This window comes from Numenius arquata, chromosome 9 (assembly GCF_964106895.1).
Source record: "Numenius arquata chromosome 9, bNumArq3.hap1.1, whole genome shotgun sequence".
Classification (NCBI taxonomy): Eukaryota; Metazoa; Chordata; class Aves; order Charadriiformes; family Scolopacidae; genus Numenius; species Numenius arquata.
This window is the reverse complement of record NC_133584.1, coordinates 1,724,386-1,743,646: the sequence shown is the minus strand read 5'-3', so window position 1 is coordinate 1,743,646 and position 19,261 is coordinate 1,724,386. Positions and strand designations below refer to the sequence as shown.

General features: G+C 40.3%; 1 protein-coding gene across 1 annotated transcript; it reads right to left on the bottom strand.

The window, feature by feature from the left end:
• Positions 1–863: 863 nt before the first annotated feature.
• On the bottom strand, positions 864–18,428 carry CCDC39 (coiled-coil domain 39 molecular ruler complex subunit). The gene is made up of 20 exons (XM_074153516.1): positions 18,327–18,428; positions 17,382–17,501; positions 16,053–16,199; positions 15,139–15,297; positions 14,112–14,204; positions 13,905–14,033; positions 12,127–12,318; positions 10,378–10,481; positions 9,907–10,039; positions 9,211–9,405; positions 8,329–8,493; positions 7,281–7,418; positions 6,123–6,331; positions 4,803–4,926; positions 3,734–3,893; positions 2,991–3,097; positions 2,279–2,419; positions 1,954–2,133; positions 1,641–1,729; positions 864–1,017 (listed from the first exon to the last, which is right to left on the bottom strand). Exons 1-20 carry the CDS (start codon positions 18,426–18,428, stop codon positions 864–866), a joined length of 2,841 nt encoding a protein of 946 aa, XP_074009617.1.
• Positions 18,429–19,261: the final 833 nt, after the last annotated feature.

The window sequence follows — 19,261 nt, the reverse complement described above, 5'->3', positions numbered from 1 at the left end:
CTGCGCAAGTGAATGCTTGTGAGAAGGGAAGAGCATTGTGTTCTTAAAATGCATCAAAAATGTTCTTTAATGTAAAAAAAAAAAAAAAAGCCAACCCAACTGAAGCAGAGAAAGAGGGAGTTTCAAACAGTGTTTATTGTCTGGGTAAGTTCAAGCGGTTTTTGGGGTGGTTGTTGTTAGACACTTTTACAAGTAGCGGAAGGCCGTGGTTGTGCTGCTGGGGGAAAAGTTCCGCTCTATTTCCAGTGAGTTCCCCAAAGGTGTTTGGTGAAACACGGACCCGGCAGACGGTACGACACCGACTGCAGCCGTGAGCTTCCCGACTAATTCCATAGATGCAGGCCAGTTCCAAAAAAAGGTACTGGAATTTTGAATAGAAAAAGTACAGTTTTACTGACTTCAATCATATACTGTCATATTTCAATTAAGGTATGATCCGAGATGACCGCTTTATTAATAGTCAAGGTTGATCTTGAGACAAAACATACATTTTCCTGCCTGGCTTGTTGCAGTGTAACCTACAACTGCCTGACAGCAGCGAGAAGCCAGTTTGCTGAAATCAACGGCTTTAACGTAACTCCTTTTCATTATAAGAAAAGTGAATTAATGGCTTCTGAAGGGTTTCGCGAATCTTGTTCTCCAACAGCAAAATGAGAAAGTAATTTAAAGGTTATTTTATTATATAAAACATGCGCTTAACACTCTCCTAGAGAATTCATTGCATACTTCAGAAGAAAGTTCAAGCATACATTTCTGATAGAAATTAATGCTAGGATTGCCAGTAGACCTTGACAAATAAGTTACAGACTAATCAGTTAAGAAGCTTTACCTACTGTGAAGCTGTAACCGTGGCCTTCAAAAGATTACTTCAGACTTTTTGTGCGTGTGGAGGTACGGGAGGCGCTGGCCCTGCTGCCTGGCCGTGATTCCACAGCAGGGGTGCCGACGGGCAGGCTCAGGTCTATGACTCTGAGCGACGGCGTCTGACTGGAGCCTGAACTCGTGCTTCTGGAGGACCTGAAAGACAAAAGTTTGCTCCTCAGTCTACGGCAATCCCTGTGTATAAATCAGAGCTTACGATAAAGCCACCCAACAGCAGTGGTCACTGTAGGTAAGATCCCCTACACAGGTCTCTCTGGACTTGGCCACTAACCCCTTCAGTGACCTGCGGGAGTGTTGTTAGATCGTGACGGATTCAACACGTTACCTGCAACAATAGTTGAGTATATGTTGAAAACGGTGTCAGTAAAAGCACGCGTCTGTCTGCCCTACTTTATTAGGAAAGGGAGCTCACACTACCACATGCAAAATGTGGCTGGAGCTCAGACTTCTGCTCTTATAACGTGAAGCCACTAATTACAGCACAGTTAGCAAAAAGTAAGTGTAATTGCTCTGTGATTACTGCTTAGTTTTTTAAACTGTAATGGATGCTGAAGTAAACTTAATTGTGCGCTAGAAAAATCTAGTAAAGTGGGACGATATAAGGAGAAGGTGTTTGGAAGTAAGAGGCGAGATTGAGAAGACCTTCAGGAGTGAGGAATTAGGTCATTTAGGGACTAATTTTGCTGGTTTAAGCTTTTAACTTTTAAAAACCAACAAACCCTTACCACCAAAGCCCAAACCCCACCACTGGCACTTACCTGGCAGAAGCCAGTGAGCTCTGTGTGGATGGTGATCGAGAACTCTGACTACCACCAGCCGAAGCAATTGTAGGAAGCTCTAAATTGGACTAGAAAATTTAGAAAGAAAAAGGAAGTTGATCTAATGGTTGTAGAATAGGGCTGAGTACATCAGGAGGGTTTATAACCCTCTGTATTGGAAGGGCTGTTGAAAGCGGATGAACACCACCTCTTGTTTTCCCTTAAGTATTGTTGAATTTAGGAATTGCCCTTGAAGGACACTCAGCAGGAGCCCTGAGTGACGATTTTGGTGGCAGTTAACTGGAAAGCTCACCTGGTGAAAGTGCATTTGAAAGGGTGTGGTTAAATCGGGATTTGCTTCTAGAACATCAGCTAACAATCTGTCGATGGTTCTGCTGAAGCTTTTCAGTTCGCGAAGATCAATGTCTCTTTCTTCCTGTGTCTCTGTTTTAGTTTTCTTCAGAGACTGGATTTCTCTGGATAATCTGGAACACTTTTAACACAAATATTTTTAAAGCTTTGCTATTATGAAAATGCAGCGCTTTTTCAGAAACCTGCTAGGTTTAAATTGTGTGGTTTTAGCCATACTACCGTCTATCTCTATGAAGTCAGAAGTTTTCATTAACGAATATACAGACCTGTTTTATAACCCTTTCGAGTTTGGGCTTCTGTTCTTCTATGTCTTTGTTCAGCTGCAAAATAAGAGCTTGTTTTTCCTTGTTTTGCTCTTGGAAGAGGGCCTCCTGCTTCAATACCGTATCAAAATTTTTTTCCATGCTCTGCAAAGTCATTTGAAGAGCAGTTTTAGTTTATAAAGCGGTTCCGATACCCTTGCACTTTGTGTGTAACTCTGTGGGAGGGTCTGTTACGGCTGCTCCTTGTTTCTAAATGGAGCTCAAGCCATTCATACTAAAGCAACAACAAACTCCTGCCTGTCAGACTGTTCAGTGGATGAATACAAGTCAGCTGCACAAGGGTGGCTCTGTTTTTTTAAAAATAAATAAAAAAGGCAGGAAAGGGTATGGCTTAACACCTCATTATACCCTGGCACTATGTGTGTCTCTCCTTTAATCTCAGAGATGCTATTTCTTAAGTATGGTCTGTGTCCCACGGTGGTAGAACAAGCAATAGGAATGTTTGACCTGTAGCCAGTGACTCAGAGGTGAGAATAATCATGTGGGATGTAACAAGGTGCCTTTGATTTCTTCTGCCTATGAAAATTTTAACTAAAATGTCCCACGTCAGAGTTAAGTGTTGTTCTGTCTTAGGGACCAAATGGGCTTTTTGATAAAAAGAGGAACCAAGAGTAAGTCCTGGTCTGTTTGACCGGAACTTTTGCTTGTATTTTACCTGGAGGTTTTCCTGAAGTTCCTTGATCTGTCTTCGTTTGTATCTGTATTTTTCATCAGCAGCCTTTTTCTCCTCCTCGAGTTTCAATTTCTCCTCGTACTCCTCAGCTGTGATCCCAAAGGATGAGGCAGCATTAGTGCTGGACAAGCAGTGTATGCAACGCAAGTTTCACTTTAAAATAAGTTGCACTTTAACTGCATCACAGAGTATTTCTGTATTATGGTTGGGAGCATTGCAGAGACCTTAAACCTTAAGGGTTTTTTAAATGCTCTTCTACTAATTCCAAATCACTGTGAAAAGGTAACCGGCTTCATGAGAGAGAATGAGTTAAGAGATACTGTGTCCAGAGCCAGCGGAGGGCACAAAAGTTAAATAATCATATGTTTTCTAGAATTAAGTTTCTGTAATTTCTCATGGGGATGCTTTTTATACTCTAAACAAAGAAAGTTCCCCTGAAGGAGAGCAAGCTTATGAAGTCATAAGTGGCAATGAAAACAAGAGGTGAAGATATTGTCCAGAATTCGGAGGAATTTCCAATATCCAAAAGCTCATAGGTAGGTAGTCCCTATTTTAAAATCTGTTAACGCTACACTAAAATCAGTGCAGTTCAAATTTTACTCTTCCTCCTCATTTTCCCAGATAAGAACTTAGTACTTTTCCCCCCTCCTTTTTTGTGCCATGGAGTTTCCCTACTACACACCCGAGTTACCTATACAGCAAATAGCAATTTCTATTTTACATACTTGTCTCAGTGACTTCCTTGAAAGAGTTTCGATAATTGCTGTTGCAGTTATTAAGCACACACAGAGTGTTTTCCAGAGCCACAATTTCTTTTTCAGCTTTGCAGATCTTTGCATCTAAATCATCGCCTTCACGCTGAAGCGCTTCCTTTTCCTGCGCGGCCTGAAAAATAAAACTTCCCGGCGTTGCGCTGCTGGTGGGAACTGCAGCACGTGCTCCACGTCTTCCCTGTACCCACACGACCCGAGTCAGAGCTGAGACTGTACGTTATGCTGAGAGAGTGTTAGAAATGATTCAGTTTGCCTGGGAATTCCTCAACTTGCAAGTTTCCGTTCATCTGATCAGTGAGATTTAAGGAACGGAGCCAGCTGGTGAAGGAAATTGTTTTCTGTGGTCCCTTAGAAAATCTGAGCCGGTGAAAAGTCTCCGCAGTTGTAGAGGGTGTGTATATACACCCACAGTCACCACAAGGGCTTTACTTGAGGGTCTTTTAACACTTAAGAATGAGGAAAAAGATGGACTCCACAGCCAAGATCCCAGCTAAGTGTGTTTTGCTTTAAGAGGAAATCGGAGAATTTGTGGAGATCAAAAATAATAGGTCTTTGTTCCAGAATCAAGATGTTGTGTTATGCATAAAGATTGATTTTTATTTTCTTTTTCCCCCTAAAAAGCTGAATGTGCAGAGGAAAGCTGACATTCTTCAAGGTTTAAACACCATATGGTGAAATAAATACCTAAAAATAACTCTGAAGGGTAAAAGAATTTAAGTTCATGTGAGACTGTGATAATCTTGTTGCCAGTTTATAGCAATTACCCCACGACTTCTTGTGTCTTTGTAAATTAACGAGCACTGAAGCGACAACTTTCAAACTGCTCAAAAATACTGCTCTGCTGAGGTTAGGACTGACCCCAGCGATTGACGGGAAATTGCTGTAGCATTGAAACAACAGCGTCAGGTTCAGACTGAAAGTGAGCAGTAGACAAGGAGGTTGTCTTAGTTACTTCAATAGAGCCCAGGGAAATCTATAGCTTAAATACTCTGCATTATAATGAATTATGATAATAAAATACCTTAATTACATAGTAGGCTTGAGTTTTCTCCTCTTCTCCTTCGGGTGGCATCATGACAATATTAAGAATTTCATACCTGCATCTCAGTTTATCGATTTTATTTAGGCGATCTTGAAATTCGGCACTGATTTATTTGGGAGAAAAAAATAAACAGGTTGAGGGAGGGTTTGTGCGGCAGCGTTTTGTCGGCAGTTCTTGCTACAGCACTTTAAATCGCTGGCGTTACTCGGGCAGTCTGCGTGTGTACTGGGAGCAGGAGGGCCAGCACTGGGTTTTGTTGCTTTCTCTGTTCTTTTGGTGACCTCCGCTTCTCTTGCGGTTCTAAACTGCGGCAAATTTATTTTCATATTCCAGATCACTGTGCCACAGCCCTGCCCAAAAATTTTTTAAAGGTTTGGCATCGAAATCCTCCAGCTGCACAAGCTGCCCCCTGCTGATATTATCTTAATATTGCCACCGCTGGCTGAGCAAAAGCAACAGTAGGCAACAACCCCAAATCAAATTACATGGAAGTATCAATTAGCTGTGTAATTAGCAAAGGAAAAAAGCCCCACAGTCTGCACTCTCGGTGAGCAGTTAAGGTTTAGTCACACTAAATGACTCTAATTTCCTGTTGTGGGGGGTGTGTTCAGAGGAGTGAATAAAAACCGTGCCAGATCTCAGTGGCTGCAGCGTGGGTTTGGGGCTGGATAATAGATACTGGGATTTCAGAGCAAAAACTGTCCCAGGTACTTTGCACTGATTACTACAGAAGGGAAAAGTTATTTCAGGTATGGCTGCTTTGTAAGAGGGTACAGACATAATCCAGGAGATTTAATTTTGTTCTATAGGACACCCAATGGAGAGCTCATTTGTTAAAAAGGCGAAAAACCCAAACCAAAAGAGACTTACTGTATGAGTCAAAGAAACCAGTTTTATCAAGCAGTTGGGAGTAAACCCTCTTTAAAAGCAACCTTTCTGTTCTAAATATTTTATCACACCTCCAGACACACTGATTCCTGATTATTTTGAAAAATGCACATGATATTTTACAAAAGATGTCTGCAACTGAGGGTTCCACTCAGTACCGTGGAGGGTCGTCACTAACAGAATGAACACTCATCTCTTGTTCACCAGTTGGCAAAGCCGCAGGCTGGATTTCAGAAGCGGGATCTCTTGCTCACCATAACTACCTCACTATATAACTTTGGGCAAGACTTACTTCATCCTCAATTTCTCTAATTGGTGAAATTGGGTAAAATGCTTCTCTTTTTTCAGTAAGTCCCCATGTAAAATACACGCAGCAAAGATTACGAGTGTAATTTCTGTAAGAGTCGTTACCTCACGCGCTGCCGCTCCTGCTCCACCAGTCTTATCTGGGACTCCAGCATCGCCTTATGAATCTGGATTTCCTCAGTTCTTTCTGCTATGGCTTCCTTTAACTCCAGTTTTTGTTTTTCCAGCGTTAGAACTTTCTCTGCCTTATTGCACAGAGTGTCTCGAAGGCGGTTCAATTCTAGTTTCAAGAGATTATCTTCGACCATCATCTCCTGATAAATGCCAAAAAGGTCTCACAATAAGAAAGCATCATTTTTAATTAAGATATTTATAACAGCTAATAGGTTTTTTTTATAAAGCCTCTGTTATTTTATCTTTTAGACATACACCTGTAAGATTCATTTTGCTCTGCATTAAAAACAAGGTCCCTTATGGATCCCCAAATCTGTATCATTTCTTCTCCGAGTTCTTTTATGCCATCGGCTGCTTTCTTTTGTTCTCCTGAACTTTATCCTCAAAGAAGAGTTCCAGGTTAGGGAGAGTTTTCCTTGAGGAGCAAGTGAGGTCAACAGCAAAACTTCCCCCTGCTACTTACACCCTGTGGTGTTCTACTGCCTTAGCGCTTCTGTTAGGAAGGCCAGAGATTATTGTAGGAAAAAGTGTGCAGTAATTAGAGGACTGGGAACTGGTTTTTTCTGTTTATAAAAATATAGAGAGAAAGACTTCCATTTTATCTCTAATACCTGAAATTAGGATGTAGATAGATCGAAACCATCTGCTGGAAAAAGTCCCACAATTTAATAACAAAACTGTGCCAAACTTAGTAGTTGGCATCACAGATTAAGAATAAAAAAGTCAGTGCTAGTTAAAGATGTCCTTGAATAGTAAAGACATTTTCTATTTTAAAGACAGTTGTTTCTCAGAAAAAAAAACACTGACGAAGTGGATATTGTGGTACAAGTAATGGGTGATGAAATTGATAACCCAAAGAAATTTTATGCGGCAGTCACAGGAGACGCAACGCTTTGCCCAGGAAGACAACAGTGATGGAAGTGGCTTCACAGCCTGGGAAGGAAAGTCTAAGTCACAAAACTACAAAGGGGGTTCTTACGGATATAATGATGTAGCACCAACAGCCTTCGGATCAACTCATGAGTTTGTGTGTTTTAAAAAACAAACCAACGTGTCCTGTATTAGTAGAGTTGCACGATAATACTGTACCTGCTTAATGGCTTTAGCCTTTTTTAACTCCTGATCTGATCTCTCATTGAAAAGATTTAGTTCATCGATCTTGATCATTATACCGCTGGTTTCTTCTCCTGTCTTATCCATCGCTCTCTTGATGAAATGGACATCATTCTGTTTCCAAAGTAAGTTATGTTTTATTTATTTCAGTTAGTGTAGTTTGCACCAAAAGCCACCAGTTAAATTTTAAATGAGATATTTTTAAGTCCTAGAACCAGGAACTGTCATCCTGTTGTGTCTGTGTGCTGCTGTGCAAACAGTGCCCAGAGCGTTGCAGCCCTCATGCAGAGCACTGCTGTGATATTAATGGCAGTGCTTGCTTTATTTGAGTGTAGTAATTGCTAGTTATACAATACAGATCTTTGAGCCAATAAGGCACTTCTAATATAATCGTGTATTTTTGTCTAGATAAAAAAAATCTGGCGTGTCTGACCATGACTTTGATATTCATAGTTCATGTGTTTCAACGTTCGATTACACTCACTGCTCAAATTTTGCATCTCCTTAAAACTGAAGCACGGGCACCAGTTGCCCAACATTAAACCTTGTTATCGCGTGGATCTCCACTTAAAGGGCTAAATTGAGCAAATTTTGTCTTAACTGTCACTTTGAGAAACCAGCAGTGAAGTTTTATTAAAAACTGACTTTCCTCTTTGTATGGTTTCTCTTTGAAAAGAGGTTTCAAAACTTGCGAAAATGTAGCCAATTAATAAACAAATACAATTCTTGTAAAAAAGAAACTTATAAATTGGCTACAGAATAATTGACTGGTTCATATCTACAAGAAAGGTTCCAACCATCCAACATTTCAATGCTGGTTTTCCTGCTGAGGTGTCTCAGTTATGCAGGAATCACTTATTCTCCTGGAAGACACCGGGAACATATGAAGTTTTCCATGCAGGTTACACAAAGTTCAGATGTCTTTTAAGCTAACACCAAGTTATTAATGAATAAGACACAATCTACTCAATTTCCTGAGGTTTCTAGACGTTACACAGTCAACCTGATGTTCTAAGGAAGTTACCTGAAGTTTCTTGTGCTGTGCATGTAAAACATCATACACGTTTTTCTTTTCTTCTAAGGTTTTCTTAAGTTCAGCAATTTTTGCTTCCAAAACTTGTTTTTCATCTGCATTAATCTCTCCTTCTAATCGTGACAGCCGTCTCTGTACTTGCTGAATATAAAAGTCCTGTTAAAATATTTTTAAGAGAATTAATAGTCTGAGACAAGCAATTACAGCCTTCCTGTAAAGCTAAAACACTGGATCTAAATAAACTTGGATCTAAACGTTGGCGTTAGGACAGGCACCCAATTAAGCTATTGTTTTAGAATAATTCACAGCTTATGGACCTCATTAACAAAATATTCTTAGACAACTGATGAGCAGCGATGGTTCAGGAGTAATCTGCTAGAGGAGTTCCATAGCACACTCAGCAGAGTCTGCTGTGGGGAAGAGGCTCACAGAGGAGCTGCCATTTGCTGTTCCCTGCAGATGCTGATATAAAAGAGCAAATTTTCAAAGTGGTGCATAAGAAATATGCACAAAATCCAATTAGTAAATAACAGGATTTTGGCACGTACTTCTTGTATTGCTTTAAAATTTTCCCCTGAGGTGTTTGGTTCAGAGGGATCCAAGTAAAGAACTGATTTGAGAAATTAGTGGGAAAAGCAGCAGATACAAAAAATAATGAAATACGGAAGTGAATAATGTAGGTAACACTATAGCAAGTTTCCGTTATTTCCATTTTATCCATACATCAAGAGACAAAAATAAATGCAGACCTCAAATTATACTGCATGGCATTCCCCAAATGGCAAGAAGTTGACAAAGATTACAGAACTCAAGCAATTTACTCTCATTAGACCCACAAAACAATCATACTATGAAAGTACGTTAACATTTCACCTGGTTATATATTAATTCTTGTTGTTTCAGTGCCTCTGCATCGAGTCTCTGCAGCCGACTCTTAAGATTTTTAAGTGATTTTCGACTTCCCTCAATTTCCGCCAGAACACACTTCTCCTTATCCTTCTGTTCCTTTAACTCTTGAGTCTTCCTGAAAAGCAGTTCTTTTAACTGGTTCATTTCTGTTTCTTTTTCCTGGTGACAAATTAATCATTAAGAAATAATTAATCACATAAGTATTTTCTGAGGAATTATTTGCCTTTATTAATCATATATAGGAAGATTAAAAAAATTCAATACTATATCCATTAACGTGAACACGGAATTTCATAGCCCTTCAAAATGGTTGGCAAGAAAAGTCTTTCACGTAAAGAGAACATAATTTTTTAATTATTTTTTTTAAACTTGGATCCTACCCTACTATTATATGAACTGTTTTGGTTTTTTTTCTTATTATGGAAACATTACTCTTTGTGTAGTGTTAATATACGGGGACACCATTGTCTGGATTACTGGGACCACTTGTTTTCCTCCAGTTTTCCCAACACGGATACTGACGTATCTACGCGCACGTTACTTCATTGTTTGATGAAATACCTACATGTCATATTAGTGCTTACATTTGCATTTTGTTCTATATAGAGCTGACAAATTGAAATGAATCCTCCCTTGCAGAAACCGTGAAAAACATTTTACCTTGACAACTTTTTCTTCTTCCTTCAGTATTTCTTCCATCCTCAAAGCTTTGTCTTCTGAACTGAGCATCTCCTCTGTCACAAGCTTCAGCTTATTGGAAAGACTTGCATTCTTTTCGTTAAGAAAGTTTAATCTAAACAAAATTACATGAATTAAGAAGTTAAATGTACGTTGCATACACAACACTGCCAAAAGCAAGCAGCATACCTTACTCAGCAGCTGCCTAATAAAGCACCTGAAGTCCAGCCTATGATAACCAAGGCCCTCACTGTTTTTTTCACGCCCGTTAAAAACAAGGATTACGAGGAGTAATTCATAAGTTGCCCAGTGCCAGACACTGTCCAGGACATGAAGTAACCAGAAAGTTGGAGGCTTTAATCATTAACATTATTTAAGGTCCTCTGCTAGCTCAAGGATTTGATTACATTACTAATACTTACAAATATTATTTTTAAAGGTCTTTATTCTTACCTGGCTTGTTTTTTCTGAATCTCTTTCTTCAGATTGGTTACTTGTGTTCTCAAAGACTCTAGATCAGAAGCGGTTCTGTCCACGGTGGATTTCAAAGCATCCAGCTAATAAATTACAAAATGGAACAATCAAGGTTGTCTTTGGTATGTATTATGATATTTAAAATTGTAAGGTACCTATTTATGGGAAAGTATTCTGTTTCTTTTTAACAGTGTTTTCCAAGCTGCAAATTCTGAGGTGCTGTGAATTGGCACAGCTAATAAACTAAACAGATTAATTGACATAATCTGAATACTGGGGCAAAATACTTAAGATTAGAAAATGAATTAGGAAGCTGCTGTGGGCTGTAATTCTTTTTCTAATTCATGGTTTTACAGAGCACAGCTGACTTTGATGAGGTTCTCTGTGAACACAGATACCCTTATGTACCTACTGAATATTTCTAGTTCAAACTTTATTGGGTACATCAAATTATTTTGATTAAGACAAAGGAACACAGTGACAAAAATACACAGACGCTTAATTTGGTAAAAAATGCCTGACAGCATATAAACAGGATTGGAATACTTTACAATCGGTAACTCATTACTCTTCACAGTATCACTTAACAGTGTAACTGTAATTGTCTTCACTTTCACCGTCGAAGAAACCTGATGGCATGTTTATATAGCAGGTCTCTCTGAACCAGAACGAGAAACTGGGAGGTCACAAGTTGTCAGTTGTGACCCTGTAAAGTCTGTTTCTTTCTTTGTTTCTCACTTGCGTGTCACTAATGTCCTAACACCTAATAATGGAGACTGTTCTCATTATCATGTTACGTAGTATTAATTGTGAAAGTGTCAAGCAAGAATCTCACAGTTTAGAGATTAAAATTTAGCAATTCTGTGAACCCTCAAGTTTGCATGAATTATAAAGTAATCCAATAGCCTACACCCTGTTTGAGCTACCTACAGTTTAATTAGGATATCAGTTTATGAACTACCTGCTACAGAAAAGCTATCCAAATGGGAAGCAACAGCAGATGCAGGGTGTTTTTTTTAAATCCTCCAGCTTGCTGAGTAGCCCAGCGTTACCATTTTCTTGTTAAGAGAAAACTTACTCAGGTAATACAAGTGTATCCCTTCTCAATGGAACCATGAGACTTCAATTAACCTCTTAGAAATACTTCTGTTGGCATTTAAGTAATTAAGCAGTGCAGCTTATTCCTAGCTTTAAGCGCAGCTGAAGTATAAGTAACAGAGTAAGTTGGACAACATCAAGCAGGGCTTGACTACAGGGCAGCCCTATCCTACTGCCTCTTGGTAAAAAGCCATGTGAAAGCATTTGGGGATTTTTCAAGAATTTTACAGGGCCATCACCACTCACTTCTGAGAGCACAGGAAAGGAATTGTCTGGAATCCGGAAGAGATTTCTCTCATCTTTATACAATGCTGCTGTCTGTGTGTGCTAAAGGCAAGACACATCTCCTTCTGAAGCATCTAATAGTGTTACACCATTTAAGAGAAAATGCATCCATTTTATACCAACACAACAGAGAATACAAACTAATCTTGTCACCACTATCAATGAAAGGATTGAGGGTTCAGATCCCAATAATCATGAGTAAGACTGAGAAGAGCAGATGTTTTGTTGCACTACTAACAGTCTACTCTAAAACCAGAGAAAATGAAATGCTATTCCTGCATTTCCTCCATCTAGTCAGAAGTTCTAGTTTCATTCTGTTTTTCTAAACGGTTTGTTCCTCCTCACCTCATCCTGGAGCTGCCCCCGGTAAGTGTCCTGAGCCTGGTACTCACTCCGCAGGCTGGAAGCTTCCCGTTCCGCAGAAGAAATTTTCTTTTCATATTCCATATTATTAAGAGTTTCATTTACCAAAAAGGAAGTCTTCTCTTTCAGCATATTTTCTTTCTTTCTGATCTCCTGTTTTATCTCTGCGATCAGCTATCAGGATAAAAACATTTTAGATTTCCAATAATTTAAAAAATACATATTTTTTTTTGAAACTATAAACTTATATTAAATAAAAATCATTTTTGATTGATTGAATAAGGGGAAAAAAAAAGAACTCGGTGAACAAAACATCAGATAGACTTGAACTGGAGGAAATAAAACGGAAGAATTACCAACAGTAGTGATGCTTACTTTACCTGATAGATTTATAGCTATTCAGTGAATATTGTGTATTTTGAAATGTTAAGTAAAAAAATTAGCTGGAGGGAAAATGATACTGTAGTTCTAATGTTAAAAAAAAAAAAAAAATCTTGTTTGCAAAACAGATTACACCGGTGGGACTATTCTGTGAACTACTAATATATGGAAGGTTGACCAGAGCTGGGGTTTTTTTGTTGTTGTTAGTTGTTTTGTTTGTTTTATTTTTAATATCTGTTTGTTGTTTCATTTTTGCAGGAATCTTCTGACCTAAAACACTATGAAATATAAAATATTACAGCTAAACTAGACCATTATATTTTCTGTTTGGTAGTATTTCTTCTGGCTTGTCATTTTCTATTATTACTTTTTTTTTAGTGCTGTATCTTAAGCCTGTTTAAACCACGTTTCTGCTCAGGGTACGCCTAATACCTACGTGGGCAACATAACAGCTGATATTCTTTCAGCAGGAAAACATCACAGTAGCAGAGGTAAGGATTTAGGTAGATCCTGCTTGTACATGCAATTATGCTTTTTCTCCCCCTTCAAAAAAAAGCCACTGTTACTTTGGAATCCGCATTTATAAAATTTTTCTATATGCTGACCCTTCAGGTTTTTTCTGGTGCATCTGTTCTGTTGCCCTGCAGAACTTTGAGGAGTTCACCCTTCTCCTGACAAAGTCAGGAAAAAATCTACTTTATTTGTACCTCTTGCCTTTGTACCATCTGTGCATAAGACACCGACAAAACCAATGAAGAGTCTATCTTTTAGAAATTAATACTAACTCATAGAGCCCAACGTGATCTTTTTTGGATTAGTAGAGTGCTGTTGCTTCTCTCCATTTGAAGAATGTACTTAAGGACCAGTTTTTAACCTTACCGTGATTATTTATCAGAATTCTGACATAAATGTTAGTCATTCATTTGTTCACAGAGGCAGCAATGCTAATTCTTTCAGTAATAAATCTTCTTTTTTATATTTAATCCCAGACACAAAATCACCCCCTTGCACTTGGCTGTCCTTACGCTATACAAAACACCCCGTTTTGTTGCTTCTTGGATGCTTAAATCACAGAAAAGAAAATACTGAAACGGGCATGCTTTGCATTTTCCAATGATTCGAGATTGAAAATTAAACCTCGCATAGTATCAAGCAGAGCGCCCTTACACTGAGAGATACTGCTTGCAAAATAAATTCTGAAACTATTTTGATAACATCTGACCTTTGAAACACCTTAATAAAATAGAGAGGTAAACACAGAGAACACTGAACATCTAAAAGACCCAATCATTCTACGTGCAAGTGGCAAAAATTTTATCAATATCATAGATACAAAAGTAGGCTGAGATACTGAGGTGGGTCAGTTCGAGCAGTTTTACCAGAGCGCAGTGATCAATCTGTTGATCTCTTTTCTGCATCTGCTGTATTGCGTTCTCCCACTGCCTGATGACTTCTTGCCTCTCCTGGTGAACTCTGCGAAAATCCTCAGCCGTCTTATCAAGCTCTATCTGTTTAAAAGAAAGCACCCCCATGACTTCTGATTTTAAATATTTGATATATAACAAGTTATCTCCAAGAGCACAAACCTGAGCTGTTATGGTTTCTGTCAGCTCGTTATCAAGAGCTCTGCGCTTCTGATTTGCTTGCACAGTCAACTTTTCTACTTGAAGGGTTAATGCCTAAAATGGAAGGATATGAAAAATAGAATGTATTTCAAAACACATATATAATGTCTTATAAATTCTTAAGGCTCTGCTATAATTAGGGGTGAAATTACTGAGGCATCAGTTTTACTGTGTTTTAGAGAACAAAAAAAGCCCTGAAAATCTAGCCTACCGAGTTTTTGATCATGCAAGAGGCCATAATCTTTTGTCAGCCCTTGGGGCCAGACTAGAGCTCAGACAAATTAACCTCCACCATGGATAAACATGTACGTGGTGTCCTTACCATCAGCTATTTCACTTTACTCTTCCTGCTGTGCTGTGTGACTGGCTAATGAAAATGATACCAGTGAGGCTGTTTGTGTAAGCTAAAGTTTTGAGGTTAAGTATTTAATGAGTAAAAATCAGTTTTCTCCTCCCTGTATTTAAAGGCTCAAAAGAATATTAACCAGAGATACTTATCTCTAAACTAATATTATAATGGAGAACTAACCCTTATAAAGTCTGAACTTGGGACTGGAGTGTCTGTTTATACCATCATTCATTATTCTATGCAGCTTTGCTGAAATAGCCGTACTTTATTCTCAGTAGTATTAACAAATTCAGTTCTAATGGGAAAGCGTACACTATTTGTCCTCTCTTAACTTAGTGGTACTGTTTTCTAGACTTCATCATCCATTTGTGCACTTCCTCAGAAAACCTCAACTTTTACCCAGACAAACAAATTGATCTCTTCAATTATGCCTTTCACCTTCTGTAAAAGCTGTTCTCTCTGACTTTTAAAATGAACCTCATGTGGAACTGCACTGTTGTGCTAAGCGGAAACCAGTTTAAAAGCGCTGTTGTGCAAAATCTTGTCTCCATCTTACCTGACTTGGTAACACAACAAAGTCTTCAAATGCTACAACAATTCTCTGTTTTGTTTCTGAAAATTGCTGTCATTTCTACTTACTCCTAGTTTCCCTTCATCTTGTTGTGCATACTTCTGGATTGTCACAGTGTCGTTATCTTTACGATCCATTTCCTTTATCCAGCTCTCCAGAAGTTCCTCATCACAGTTCAGCTGTTGTTTTAAGTTTTCCAGCTTCTTAGTGGTTTTATTTATAGTATTCTAATAAAATTAGAGATAAATCAAAGGGTTAATATCAAATATCTAATATGTTATTTTTAATAGTAACTGAAGCAACCTGTTCAAACTACTGTAATGAGTTTACGAGTTTGCTGTCAACAGAATTACTAGTTTTCTTTTTTGGTAATTTTGTATTATACCTAGGGAATGCTAATACATGACCCAGTTTTAAAAAAGAAACAAGACCATAAGTTACCACAAACTTAAAATGCAAATAATTTTAATCAGAAAAGTCAACCTCTGGCGAGATGTACCTATATGCGGGATATTTATTCCACGTAATAAACTGATCTGAGGCATCACGGGGTAATTTAAATTATTCGTAGAAAGAAAAAGACAGTTCCATTAAAGAGAAAAACACCTGTAATTAGATAGCACTAGATTATTTTGTTTAATTTAAAGCAAATTTTTGATCTTGAAATCATGGCCCAAGTTTATTTTGTGGGGAAGATTTGCCACCAGCAATTTAATTTTTAAACCAGAAAGAAAATACCGGCAAGAATTAACAAGATGGTGATATGGATGCGTGGGGTGTATCTGGCACTGAGAACACTAAGAACTGTAGTCTTTCAATATCCAGTTAATATTTGCTAAGTCTCGACCAGTCTATGCAAGGAGATCCTCAGTGTCACTCTACTTGCTTGCCTACACACGGAAAAGTACATCCAGATAGTTTATAAGATTTAATTATAATTAGCTATTCTTAACTTATACTATTATTTCTTTTTAAACCTTACTTCTTGACTGCTTTTCTTTTCTCTTAAGGAAGAAATCTCATCTTCCAGTCGTTTAATGTCACTTTTGAGACGTCCACGTTCTCTCTCAGCAAGGGCTTTAAAGTGTTGTTCAGTTTCAATTTCATTCTCTCTGGCTTTGTAAAGAGACTAGAGAATAATACAGGTCAGCATTTTACAATAAACAAGAGGCATATATCAACAAAAAAACCTTTTTTTTAACTACAACCAAATCCCAAATCAGAGAGATGGTATGACTTTGTCATGTAGATATAGGAATTTTCAGAGCATCTTTATTGTTGGATTTTAACATCTCAAATATATGTATTCCAACATATATTGTATTGTATACAATACATTGTATTGTATCAGATATCCACAGATCAACCATTTATAGCCCTGAAAACTCAGTTCAAAGGTATTTCACCCAAGATTCACAATCTTAATCTCTCGAAATCAAAACCTTAGTCTTGATTACCAGTGGCTTTATGTCAGATTCAGGAGACACAGCAAAAAAAAATAATTGGATTGTTTTGTGCAGAGACAGAGACCACAACCAGGCTGGCCTATAGCAGTATCTCTATATTGTCTGTCTGACAAAAGTGATTTAATAGGGGGCTTCTTCCTTTTATAATAACAAATCTATTTTTTGTTATTTATTACTTACTAGAAGCTTCTGTTAAATAGAGACTAGTATGTGCTGTCTCTATGTGCAGATTAAAACTTGATTCTAGCACAAAAATAATTAAAAAGTTTCTTTGCGGGAAATTAAAAAAATTTAAAAAGTTTCTGTGGGGAAGTTGGGGAAGTTTCTTAAGACTTCTTCGCCTAGGATATTTTACTTGAAAGGTGTGCAGCTTTGCCTCAGGACTCTTCAGAAATCTAAACCACTCATTTTGGCCAATTAGAGTGTAAGTGAAGACTTGCACCTTAACCATCTCATTCTGTTTTTCATGTCCATGATTTAACTCTGCACTAGCATTTCACAATTAACTCTTGACTTTTTAAAGATTATAAATTTGTTTTTCCCTTACACTGATGTTTTATTTTCCTTGACCAAGTTTTTCTTAGCATCTAGGAAAGTCTCCATTAATAACGGATTTTAAAATGCATCCTTCTTGGCTTTCTTCTAGGTACAGTCATTTGATTGCGGATGGTCTTTTCAACAACTGTCACATAATTTCACTGAGAGAGAGCTTAACTTTTGTTTCCTGTGGAAGTGCTGGGATAAAGTCCTGACAAATCTCTAACGGAGCTGGCAAAATAGCCAGGGGACACCAGCTGCAGAAAGGTCTGTCTGGTCCAACGGATCTGCTCCAGGCAGCGATTTACCTGCGTGAAGCTGAACTCTTGTCTGACGTTTTTCAAATGAGAGGTCATCACTTCTATGCGCTCCTCCAAGTCGGCCAACTCATTCTGCAGGTTGACTTTCTCCTTTTGCATCTTCTGCAGCTATTGAAGAGTTAGAATTGTCAAGTTAACTGCTTTTAGTTATTATTATAATTTTAGAATCATAGAATTGTTTAGGTTGGAAGGGACCTTTAAGATCATCTAGTCCAACCATCAACCTAACGGATAAAAAAACCCATCACTAAACCATGTCTCTAAGCTCTATGTCGACCCATCTTTTAAATACCTCCAGGGATGATGCCTCAACCACTGCCCTGGGCAGCCCATTCCAATGTGCAATAACCCTTTCCACATAAAAATTGTTCCCAATATCCAATCTGAACCTCCCCTGGCACAACTTGAGGCCGTTTGCTCTTGTCCCATCGCCTGTTCGTTGAGAGAAGAGACCGACCCCCGCCTCTCTACACCTTCCTTTTGTTAGCTTATTACCTGCAACTACTTTAAAATATCGAAAGAAAAAAAACCTTAGGAAGCGTGCACTACATTCCTCCAAAGCAGTAAAATGAGAGGTTTCAGAAGAAATCCCGCGTTTTCCCGAGGGAAGGCGCAGGCCCCGGCCTCCCAGCCATGATGGGGGGGGGGGGTGCCCGCCGTCCCCGCGCCGAGGGGCCGGGGAGCCCCGCCGTCCCCAGGCGATATGGCGGGGGCCTCGCTCCCCGTTTCCCTCCGCAGCTCCGGTGGGTTCTCTTTCTCTCCCTCCCTCCCTCCCTCCCTGCCCGGGCCCGGCGGGGAGGGCTCCGCGCCGCCCGGCGGCCTGAGGCAGCGGGGAGGAACATGGCCCCTCAGGGCCGGGCCGGCGGGGGGCTGCCCTGTGGGGGAGCCCTCGGGGGCCGCTGGCCGATTATCTCTTCCGTCCCCCGCTCTCACTTCGTCTTCCAGCGCCTTGTTCTCCGCGTTAGCCACGGGGACGGCGTAGCCATCGTCCCAGTGGAGCTCGGCCAGCACGGAGGCGGCGGAGCGGCTGTCCATGGCGAAAGGGAAGGGCGGCCGGGAAGGGCTTGGCGTCGCCGGGCCCCTTAGCAACGGCGTCGCCCGGCGGCCACCGACCGAACGAACGGGAAACCGCTGAGGCGGCAGCCGCCTCCCGCCCGCCCCGGGCCCGCCCTGCTCGCCCCGCCCCGGCCGGTGGCGGCCTCAGCCCCGCGGGCTCGGGCTGGCGTGAGGGGGGCGCGCTGGGTGCGGAGCGCTCTGGTGGAAGCGATGCCCTCAGCTCGTCAGTAGGGCTGCTGTTCGTGGGTTTACCAGGTCACCGCCTCACCCGCATCCGCCTGTCGCCGTGCTGAGGTGGAAGGTGTCAGCCCCCGGGCCTCCCGCTGACAGGGCCGCAGAGACCCCGCTCGATGGCCTCCCTGTCAGAGCAGCAGCCTCTGCGGCAGCTGGGTGGGGGCCGGCCGGGGGGCTCCCCTGGTGCTGGTCACACCTGAGGGCAGGTTGCTCTGAGGGTGCGTGGTGTCTGTTTCTGAACAGGCCTCTGGGTTATCCCCCAACGACAAACAGGTGGGTTTCCCAGCCCAGAGATTGCCTTCAAGTGGCCACAAACACCGATGCCGTATCCTTTATAAGCTTGGCTGTTACGTTTCTAAACCCCTCTGTGCTTCTTGGGCTGCAAACCACCCTGTGCCATTGAGTTCCATCGTTCATAGACAGAGAAAGGCACACTGGTCTTAGCAGGAAGCATAGTCTTGCTGCAGAAACCTTTTTGTGTGGCTTGCTTGGCTGAAATATGTGAGCAGCGAAGTTTCTGCACCAGCACAAACCCTACTCTGGCAAAGGAGAAGGGAGGAGGTGAGGAAGAAATACCT

What these genes read in the sequence shown, in the direction of transcription:
- CCDC39 (XM_074153516.1), bottom strand. Translation starts at nt 18,428, where the DNA reads ATGGACAGCCGCTCCGCCGCCTCCGTGCTGGCCGAGCTCCACTGGGAC. An exon ending in ACAAGGCGCTGGAAGACGAA is followed by an intron (nt 17,502 to 18,326) that starts GTGAGAGCGGGG and finishes ACTCTTCAATAG; the next exon opens with CTGCAGAAGATGCAAAAGGA. An exon ending in AAGCCTACTATGTAATTAAG is followed by an intron (nt 3,894 to 4,802) that starts GTATTTTATTAT and finishes TTTATTTTTCAG; the next exon opens with GCCGCGCAGGAAAAGGAAGC.